Source organism: Cheilinus undulatus, linkage group 18, assembly GCF_018320785.1.
Source record: "Cheilinus undulatus linkage group 18, ASM1832078v1, whole genome shotgun sequence".
Lineage (NCBI taxonomy): Eukaryota > Metazoa > Chordata > Actinopteri > Labriformes > Labridae > Cheilinus > Cheilinus undulatus.
In genome coordinates this window covers 43,939,989-43,951,172 of record NC_054882.1, presented here as the reverse complement: position 1 = coordinate 43,951,172, position 11,184 = coordinate 43,939,989, and the positions used below count along the sequence as shown (strand labels likewise).

Sequence of the window (11,184 nt, the reverse complement as noted above, 5' to 3'; positions counted from 1 at the left end):
GTCTGTATGTGATCCACCATGAAGCACAGAGAAGAGGAAGAAGGAGAAGAAGAAGAACCACAGACAGCAGGAAGCTGCAACAGAGCAAACATGGCGTCACTGATGTGGGGGTTTACTGTTCCATGATAGTGCTCCTTAAAGATCTGATGGAGGAAAAATGTCCTCAAGTTCTACCACAACTTATCGTCATTGTTACGTTAATACCAAGTGGCAGTAGTTGTTAGCGTTAGCACCAAGCCCAAGGCTAAAGCCTGCAAAGCGCTGATTCAGCAGACATGAAAAAACTGCGGGAAGGTTCCAGAGACGGCCGAAAGACAGAATCAGACTGACAGTCTCCTGATCCTGTCCCTGCCTGCTCTGCTTTCACTCAGTCTGATCCACATCAGAAACACCAGTTCAACCAAAGACAGCTCCGTTATTTCAGAGTGAGGGCGCTTTAAAACCCAGCTTTACTGAAAATTTAGATTTCTTATTTATAAAAATCAGCTCCCTCTCAGTTCTGACTGCAGTAAAATAACAGCTGTCCACTAAACCTCTCTATTTATTAAGTATGATGGTGTGTTATCATCTGTGTGTCTGAAAAGGTCTCATATTTAACCCTTTAAGACAAGTTTATCTCAGTGTCAGAGGTCACTAAAACATGCCTGCTGTAAAAACACTCCAGTCTTGATGTCTGCGTGTCTAAAACTCCTCTGTTTCAGCCCTGATCAGAACCAGCTGTTTCTGTGTCTGTGCCTTTAAATGTTACTGAGCTGTCTGACTCCGCCCCCTGACCACGCCCCTCTAAGGAAATGGATGTGGCTCTCCAGATCCTCCTCTCAGCTGCCTGAGAGGAGGATCAGGAGAGGAGGGTGGAGCCTTCTTCCAAGCAGGGAGGGCCAACCGAACCTGGGGGCGGGGCTAACTCCCCACATGACATCATGAGGGGAAAATCTGAGAACGGCTTGTTTCAGCACACATTTTCTTTTAAACCAGTACTGTTTACATTCTGCACCCTAATAAACCATTCAGGACCCAAAGATCCTCCAATCATCTGATATAGTCACAGATTTTCCCAAAATCCTGGAGATGATTCTGTCATCACCTTCAGCCCGGATCAAAACCACCAAACATTTAAGAATATCCAGGATTTCAGCCTTTAATTTACAGTTTGACAAACAAACAAACAAACAAACAAACAAACAAACAAACAAAAAAGCCATTAAAAAAACCACAGGAAAATAAAGGTCAGGTTTCTGAAGGTTTTCCTTTTCAGCGTAGTTCTGGCTATGTCAAAGGTTGGCAACAACATTAATGGTGATATCACTGTTTTTTACATAATTAAATAAAATCATCATCAAAATCAATTTTGATACAAATATCAGGATATATCCAAACCTTTATATAAAACTGACACTGTGAGTTAAAACTGGCATTTAAAGGGTTAATCCTGAGAATCATTGAATATCAGTAATGTTGGTAGTTTGGATCAGGGCTGAAGTTAAATAAAAGATATTAGACAAAAAAGTGGAAAAATATTAATGTGGACAATTTTTTTGGCCATTTCTGGAAGTAGATATTTTTGTCAAAACAACTATCTTTGACACCTCAATCCCCCCGACATCTATCTATCTATCTATCTATCTATCTATCTATCTATCTATCTATCTATCTATATGTGTGTGTGTGTGTGTGTGTATATATATATATATATATATGGATTTTTTTTCGTTAAAATAAGGCAGTGACTTCTTGTAGTCAAACTGGCATTTAAATGGTTAAAATTCCCCTAGATATTTAAATATTTGGTATTTTTTGATCACTACTGAGGTTCACAAAAATATTCAGGTCAGAAACTGAAGGAAGATGATTATATATGACATGATTAAACACGTCTTTCTTACAGGCAGTCTTGTTCTGAACTGGTTTCTAGGGTGAAAAGTGTGACCCATTAAAAACGTTAATATGAACACCATTAACCGGCTAAATGACTGAGGATGGATCTAGTCAGCTTATTCTTCATATGTTTGACACAGTTCAGCCTCCAGTAGAAATCCTCATGCAGACAGAGCCTCAGAGGTGGATGTTCATAGTTTCTGAGTGTGCAGCACGTTTCTCCTGAGGGACCATGTCGGTTAGATTACCCTCTAGGCCACCGTACACTGAATAAAGAGAAATCTGATCATTGTGGGATGGATTGGTTCATGTTCAGTGTTCACATGATGACACCCAGCAGAGCAATCCTTTTTAACTCAGCGCTGAATCACTGCCTTTCTCCTCCCCACGGCCTCATCAGTATCACACTCATTAATGAGAAAGCTGTTAGAGAGCGCCGTGTGGTCTCAGACTGGTCTCAGACTGGTCTCAGTGTGGTCTCAGACTGGTCTCAGTGTGGTCTCAGTGTGGTCTCAGTGAGGTCTCAGTGTGGTCTCAGTGAGGTCTCAGTGTGGTCTCAGTGTGGTCTCAGTGTGGTCTCAGTGTGGTCTCAGTGTGGTCTCAGTGTGGTCTCTGAGTGGTCTCAGTGAGGTCTCAGTGTGGTCTCAGTGTGGTCTCAGTGTGGTCTCAGAGTGGTCTCAAAGTGGTCTCTGAGTGGTCTCAGTGTGGTCTCAGTGTGGTCTCAGAGTGGTCTCAGTGTGGTCTCAGTGAGGTCTCAGTGTGGTCTCAGTGTGGTCTCAGTGTGGTCTCAGAGTGGTCTCAGTGTGGTCTCAGTGTGGTCTCAGTGTGGTCTCAGAGTGGTCTCAGTGTGGTCTCAGTGTGGTCTCAGTGTGGTCTCAGAGTGGTCTCAGTCTGGTCTCAGACTGGTCTCAGTGTGGTCTCAGTGTGGTCTCAGTGTGGTCTCAGAGTGGTCTCAGTGTGGTCTCAGTGTGGTCTCAGACTGGTCTCAGTGTGGTCTCAGTGAGGTCTCAGTGTGGTCTCAGTGTGGTCTCAGTGTGGTCTCAGTGTGGTCTCAGTGTGGTCTCAGACTGGTCTCAGTGTGGTCTCAGTGAGGTCTCAGTGTGGTCTCAGTCTGGTCTCAGTGAGGTCTCAGAGTGGTCTCAGTGTGGTCTCAGTGTGGTCTCTGAGTGGTCTCAGTGTGGTCTCAGTGTGGTCTCAGTGAGGTCTCAGAGTGGTCTCAGTGTGGTCTCAGTGTGGTCTCAGTGTGGTCTCAGTGAGGTCTCAGTGTGGTCTCAGTGTGGTCTCAGTGAGGTCTCAGAGTGGTCTCAGTGTGGTCTCAGTGTGGTCTCAGTGAGGTCTCAGTGTGGTCTCAGTGTGGTCTCAGTGAGGTCTCAGTGTGGTCTCAGTGTGGTCTCAGTGTGGTCTCAGTGTGGTCTCAGTGAGGTCTCAGTGTGGTCTCAGTGTGGTCTCAGTGAGGTCTCAGAGTGGTCTCAGTGTGGTCTCAGTGTGGTCTCATAGTGGTCTCAGTGAGGTCTCAGAGTGGTCTCAGTGTGGTCTCAGTGAGGTCTCAGTGTGGTCTCAGAGTGGTCTCAGTGAGGTCTCAGTGTGGTCTCAGAGTGGTCTCAGTGTGGTCTCAGAGTGGTCTCAGTGAGGTCTCAGTGTGGTCTCATAGTGGTCTCAGTGAGGTCTCAGAGTGGTCTCAGTGAGGTCTCAGTGTGGTCTCAGTGAGGTCTCAGTGAGGTCTCAGTGTGGTCTCAGTCTGGTCTCAGAGTGGTCTCAGTGTGGTCTCAGTGAGGTCTCAGTGTGGTCTCAGTGTGGTCTCAGTGTGGTCTCAGTGAGGTCTCAGTGAGGTCTCAGTGTGGTCTCAGTGTGGTCTCAGTGAGGTCTCAGTGAGGTCTCAGAGTGGTCTCAGTGTGGTCTCAGTGAGGTCTCAGTGTGGTCTCAGTGTGGTCTCAGTGAGGTCTCAGTGTGGTCTCAGTGAGGTCTCAGTGTGGTCTCAGTGTGGTCTCATAGTGGTCTCAGTGAGGTCTCAGTGTGGTCTCAGTGAGGTCTCAGTGAGGTCTCAGTGTGGTCTCAGTGTGGTCTCAGTGTGGTCTCAGTGTGGTCTCAGTGTGGTCTCATAGTGGTCTCAGTGAGGTCTCAGAGTGGTCTCAGTGTGGTCTCAGTGTGGTCTCAGTGAGGTCTCAGTGTGGTCTCAGTGAGGTCTCAGTGTGGTCTCAGTGTGGTCTCAGTGTGGTCTCAGTGAGGTCTCAGTGTGGTCTCAGTGAGGTCTCAGTGTGGTCTCAGTGAGGTCTCAGTGTGGTCTCAGTGAGGTCTCAGTGAGGTCTCAGTGTGGTCTCAGTCTGGTCTCAGAGTGGTCTCATAGTGGTCTCAGTGAGGTCTCAGAGTGGTCTTGGTGTGTAGGAAAAAGATGGAGTTTTCCTATCAATAACTTGGTGAACTCCAAATCCACCAATAACTATAAACCATCACATTTAGATTTAGTGTTTCTGTAGAAGTAAGCAGAGAGAATGGATCCTTGGGTAAGCACTGCCATGACTTTGATTTTTCTCTCAGTGAGAGTTTGTCTTCATGAGGCGGTCTGAAGCGGTCCTGACCCTAACCCTGCAGTCTGAGGCGGTCTGAGGCGGTCCTGACCCTAACCCTGCAGTCTGAGGCGGTCTGAGGCGGTTCTGACCCTAACCCTGCAGTCTGAGGTGGTCTGAGGCGGTTCTGACCCTAACCCTGCAGTCTGAGGTGGTCTGAGGTGGTCCTGACCCTAACCCTGCAGTCTGAGGTGGTCTGAGGTGGTCCTGACCCTAACCCTGCAGTCTGAGGTGGTCTGAGGCGGTTCTGACCCTAACCCTGCAGTCTGAGCAGTAGATATCAGCTCAGCCTCTGTTAGAAGCTCCAGTCCTACACTGAGGTTCATCTGTGCATGGCTGCAGACTGGCTGACAGAAATCACTGCAGATTTTAGCTCTCATTGACAGCTGTGGGCTGTATTTATGGGATGACATGCGATGATTTCAGCATCAGAGCAGATATCTACCAGGGTCAGCAGCTCTGAACATTTCTGCTGCTATTTACTACTAAAACCACTAAAACCACTAAAACCACCAACAAGCAGAACTGGCCAGATTCCACGTATGTCATCAGGCAATGTTACAATCTTAACCACCAGTGCCTGGTCTGGTCTGACCAATCAGAGTTATCTGAGGAGAGTGGGGTGGGGTTAAACTGTGCTGGGAGCCACTAATAATGGCTGCCACTTATGTAGCATGTAGCTCAGATGTAGCTAGATTCTAGCAACGCTTTTATCTGCACTGGACCACATTCTTGGTTCTGACCACGCTGAAAAGATACTTCAGCTCTTCTCCTGACCAGCCTCGGCATGAGTTTTATCCCCCAACAAGCTCCACCGGTGGTGAACGAGGACAGTGCCTTACTGCTGAGCTTACATCTCTCTGATTGGCCCATAATGACAGAATGCTCACCCAATCACCTTCCAAGAATTCTTTGACAAGTCCTGCCCTTCCCAGACACTTTATATTGGAGGTTTCTCAGATGAATGTGAAACAGTCTATCCGGCCTGCCAGCTTACTGCTGACATATAGGCGGTAAATATCGGCCGTAGGTATCCACAGGTTTGTTGAGTTTCAGTCTGGACCATCAGACCTGTGGCACCTGAAGCCTTTTCTTTTTCATTCTCATTCCTTCAACTTCAAATCTGTATACAGTATAAAAACTTTATTTTTATTAACCAGTGGGCCAGATCTTAGAAATGAGAAACATTTCAGTGGCTTAAACTGGCTGCAGAGCCTTGGAATGAAATGTTTGACATGTTGGATAGTCCGGGTTTCTTGTCCCCCATCTGCAGAGTTTCTTTGCTCAGTTATTCCAACTAAACCCCAGCTTCTCCATGAAGGATTGTTCTGACTGTATGTGGTAAACCTATTAGTTATCCACAGGTACAACTCCACCTCTCTGAGTCTAAACTGTGGACTATCTTCTTAAAGAGCAGCTTGTAGGTTGAGGACCAAACCCATGGTAACCAATGTGCAGCACAATGGCTCAAATCTACTGTCAGCAAACATGGATTGGTACTCGACAATGACTTCTGGAGATTTCTTTTCTATTTGCAGCAAAAATCAACACTGGTATGTGACATAACATGGGGGGGCTGATTTTGGATGTTGAGCTGGAATAAACAAGGACCTAAATGCCTGACTTGTGGATAAACAACAGACTTGTTAACAGGAGTCTTTAAGGCCGAGTTCAGACCAAAGATTCTGGTTTTATGGGACGGTTTGATGCAGGACCAGGTGCATGTTTGCTGCGTGACGTCTGTGTGGCGTCTCACTTTCAGCTCACACCATCACAGCCTCGCCATAGTTACTGTTTTATCTCCATAAATCTTCCTACAGTGATCTGATTTCATGTATAACTCAGCTGCAAGTTTCTTGTAAAGTTCAGTGGATTTTATCTGGGATTTTCCCCGTAACTTTCAGGAATATTCTAGTACTTTTTACTCTTTATTTAATGCATTTTCTTTAATATCTTCAGTTATATTTCTAACTGGGATCCAAATAGAAACATTTTTATTCAATAGATCCAAATGATGGACAAATATCAGAGATTTGTAAGCATGGAACCTGTGGTGGGTCTGAAGGTAGACCAGTACCCAGGGTACCCACTGCTGTAAAAGACAATCGGACTCAAACTTGGAATTACTGACAACAGATGAGAAAGCTGATGAAATACATGAGCATGAACTCTCTGGTTTTCCACTGAAGCACCCACAGATGGATCCAAAGTCCTCTCGTTTTAGTTTTTTCCACCTCTGAGACAAAAGCAGACTGATTTTCTCTGAGCTCAGAGGTAAAATAGTCTACAGGCTACATGCAGCTGCAGGACCGGCATGAGAAGTGGAAGTAGAAAGTGAAGCAGTGGCTCGTCGCTAAATTGTCTCCTCCAGCTCCAGCAGCGTGGAGTGACCCGTTTTCAGAACCCTGCCATCGGTTGTGTGTTTGAACTCCTGTGGTGAGGCTTTGGTCTGAACTGGGCTTCAGGAGAAAAGAACGAGCGCTGGACCAGGAGAGATACGAGCCATGGAAGAGAAAACGAGCTGGACTAAGGCCACCTTGTCCTTTTCTGACTCTACGTCTTGCAGGGATGTATTTAGACTTATCGGCCATTCTCAGCACATTCAAGAGTTCATATTTTAAAGAAGTAACCTAGAAGTTGCTCTTTAACTTTGAACCCATGTCTCTGCCAGCACTAGCTGTTGGTTTGAACAGCCTAAAAACGAACGATCATATTATTGCTACATATTAGGATGCTGCTACTGATGCTGGAACCTGAACCTTTCTGTGTTTAACCTGGTTTAGACCGTTAGTCTGGGTTTGAACGAATGCCTTACTGATATGATCCACACCGGATCTGTTCATCAAAGCTTCACTCTGGGCTCTACATGAACATGAATGTGTGTAAGCTTAGTTTCTACTCAAAAATAAATCATCACCCCCAAGAAAGCCACATTTACCCATCAAGACCAGATAAACCTCTGATTTCTAGATATAAACCCCAAAACATAAGGAGTAAATTCACTGTGATAATGAAAATGATCTATTTTTAGCTTCAGTCACATGACCTGCCCAAAGGCATGGAGGGCAAAAAGAGCTCAGTGAGTGATATGGAGGAGAAGGTCCTTCTGTACATGGATTTAAATGAGTTTGTTTCTTTTGTTTCACTTCAGTGATAATAAAGTTTTCTGCCCTTTAACAAACATTGAAAGTCTGACATTTTTTCTTTTGAAACTTTTAAAGAAATCACTATGAATACAAGGAAAAGCTTTTTTTATAACCCCAATTCCAGAAAAGTTGGGACACTTAGTGAAAGTTTCAAACCTTACAAACCCATATTTTGTTCACAATACAACATATCAGATATGGAAACTGAGACATTTTACAATTTAATGACAAATATTAGCTATGTTTACATTTGACGGCAGCAACACATCTTTAAAAAAGAGGACAGGGCAACAAAAGGCTGGAAAAGTAAGTGGTACTAATGAAAACAGCTGGAGGAGCAACTGGAAACAGATCAGTACCATGGGATCAAACTCATGTAAAATAGACTGAGGGTGCCCTGTGGACTAAAGAGGATCTGGAGCATCCAGCTGGTTCTCCTGGCTCAGGTCTAAAGCCTGCGTCTCTGATGTATGGGGTTGCATTAGTGCCTATGGCGTGGGCAGCTCTAACATCTGGAAAGGAGAGAGAGCTTTTAGAGACACATATGCTCCCATCCAGACAACGTCTCTGTCAGCAGGACCATGCTAGACCACAGACCACATCCATCACAACAGCATGGCTTCACAGGACGAGAGTCCGGGTCCTGAACTGGTCTGCCTGCAGTCCAGACCTTTCACCAATAAAAACATTTGGAGTCTTATGAAAGGAAAAATCCAGCAAAGATCCCTGGACAGTTGAGCAGCTAGAATCCTACATCTGACCAGAATGGGACAACACTCCTCTCTTAAAAGTCAGACAACTCTTCACTTCCCCAACATTTTCAGACTGTTCCTAAAAAACAGCTACTAAATGGTTAATATGGAACTGTCCCTGCTTTTTTGAGATGTGTTGCTGCCATCATATTCTTAATTTGTTTGAAAGCTGCTATATAAATGAAGTTTGATTGATAATGTTTGCCATAAAAGTGTAAAAGTCTCAGTTTTAACATCTGGTTAATTCTGGTTTCTGCTCTACTGTCAAGAAAATGAGTTTATGACATTAAAAAATCATTCTTTTGTTTTTTTTGAGCAGCGCCCCAGCTTTGTAGGAGTTGGTGTTGTGGATGTCTGAGTGATGCTGATGGTTGTTGACTCAAACATGTTTGTAAATATGATGTCATCCGTGATGAATACTACAGGCCAGTTACTGGAGAGGGTCTGACTGAAACCTGGGTCAGAAAAGAGGGCGGGATTGTCCGTACACGTAAACGGCTTCATGGTGACAAACCAACAGATGACAGAGTTCTGACTGGGCCATGTGGATGTGAGTCTGTCCAGTTCATTTGGCGGGCTCCAGGTCTTTGATGACGGGCTCTCTGTTCAGGTAGGTGGCCCAGTAGACCAGGTTAAAGCTCCCGAACAGCACGGGGAACATGATGCGGGAGATGCGGTCGATCTTACTGACGCTGTTGAAGGTTTTCTTGTTCTGCTCGGGCTTCGTTTGCTCCGACATGTTCTTGTTGGAGTCGTTCAGAGCGCACTTGGAGATGGTGGGCAGCGTGGAATCTTTGGTGATGTTGGGAGCGTAGTTAGCCACGGCGACAGCGTACGCATTGTTCTTCTTCATGATGGCCGCTTCTTTTTTCTGTAGGGAGGATAAACTCAGGTTCAGACTACCTTTAAAGGGGTTTCCTTTAATGCAGAGTTATCTACATGTGTTCAGTAACTTAGCTGTCGTGGGGCAAAAATGTCCACCAATAGGAGCCATTCTCTCTAACCATGTGATCACTAGTAACCAGAACGCCATCTTTCCTGAGCACTGTTAGAGGAGTGTCATCCAGCCCTACCTTGTCAGTGACGACACTCTTCCCATCCCAGGCCCAGCCTCTCTTGGTGAAGTAGTTCACGGTAGCGAACTCGATGAGTGCAGAGAAGACGAAGGCGTAGCACACAGCGATGAACCAGTCCATGGCTGTAGCGTAGGCCACTTTAGGAAGGGAGTTACGAGCGCTGATACTCAGGGTGGTCATGGTGAGGACTGTAGTCACACCTGAAAGGACAGAGGACAGAGAACCTCACGAGGATGCGTTCAAGAAAGGTGCAGAAAGGAGAGAAACTGAGAACTCTCACAGGCCTGTCTTCATGAATCTTCCAGAAACATCAGGGCCACTTAAAGTTTCACACAAGAACAGAAAGCCAGGGGCCTGCTGGACCTGCTGGTCTCTCAGGAATCTTATCCGTTCAGAAAATCCCTCAAAGCATTTTTGTTTCTACATGCAGGAGATCATGCACACATGACCTCGACCTATGACCCCAAAATGCGATTAGTTCATCTTTGAGTCAACAACATCTTTGCAAAGTAGATGAACCAGAGCAGGCCTTGGAGGTGACTGCGTTAGCATTTCAAAAAAGTGCCTCTGGTCAAGCAGTGTTCTCATTTTGGCGTCCCAGACCTGGAACCAAATACCAAGCACAGTACGTGAACTCCTGACCCTGACGTCCTTCTCTAACCACCTTAGAGCATGGCTGCTGTGCTCATAACTGTGTCTAATGTTGTATTTATTATGTATTCCTAATGGCTCAGTGTGTTGGGGCACCATCTATAATTGTCCACATAAATACATCTATGTATGCTTTTTCTGGAGCAATATCTACTCATACGTCTGCATGAGCAACCGTGTGCTGTGGGCATCGTCCAGTCTTACATTCCACACGGTACTTTATAATCTTGGTCAGCAGGGAAATGTGCAAAACAACATGTACTTTATATTTCTGTGCAATAATTCTGGCTCTGTGAAATATGCAGCTAGCACCATGCACTTTATTTAGCACTAGCCCTTTTTAATTCACTGTGAATAATTACTAAGGTTCCCCAACTCCCAGCCTGTCCTTATATCAGACTGTATGTCCTTTAGTTTGTCCACAGTTCATGTATGCTGCTTGTCTTTTAATACGCTGTGTGTGTTTTATTCCTATTACTGATGTTTATTTTTTGTTCTATGTGTTTACACCAACCTGCTAATGGGACTGGGGATGGAAATTAGCCATCGGGCTATAATCCCATGTATTTACATGTAAATGTCCATTAATGCATATGTCCCATTTTTAGAAAAATAAATAAATCTCAAATCTCAAAGTTTGAAGAAAATCCAGTTAAGTGTTCTAAATATTCTATGAATAAAATAGTCTGGAGACAAAGGGATAAATATGGGACCATGACCTTTAACTCTGACCTTTGACCTCTAGAATCTGGTGAGCACATCCTCTCATCAGCATGAATAGTTTAGCAGAGTTTGATGAGAATCTGTCCATATGTTCTGGTCTGTTGGGATCACAGGGACAGCATGGAGAGGCCGGCAGAGAATGACGCTTCCTCTGTCTAACGCCACCTCTGTCAGGACAGGGTTAGGGTTAACCTACCCTGACATGATTCAGGGTTAGGGTTAACCTACCCTGACATGATTCAGGGTTACGGTTACCCTACCCTGACATGATTCAGGGTTACGGTTAACCTACCCTGACATGATTCAGGGTTAGGGTTAACCTACTCTAACATGATTCAGGGTTAGGGTTAACCTACCCTGACATCATTCAGGGTTACAGTTAACCTACCCTGACATG

At 45.1% G+C, this 11,184-nt stretch overlaps 1 protein-coding gene across 1 annotated transcript in view; it reads right to left on the bottom strand.

The window, feature by feature from the left end:
- Nucleotides 1-8,902: 8,902 nt before the first annotated feature.
- gabra2a (gamma-aminobutyric acid type A receptor subunit alpha2a) overlaps nucleotides 8,903-11,184 on the bottom strand; it is a 57,615-nt gene continuing 55,333 nt past the window's right edge. The window contains exons 8-9 of the mRNA XM_041812777.1: nucleotides 9,411-9,613; nucleotides 8,903-9,208 (exon numbers count right to left, since the gene is read on the bottom strand). Coding sequence (XP_041668711.1) covers nucleotides 8,903-9,208; nucleotides 9,411-9,613 — 509 coding nt within the window. The remainder of the gene's footprint in view (nucleotides 9,209-9,410; nucleotides 9,614-11,184) is intronic.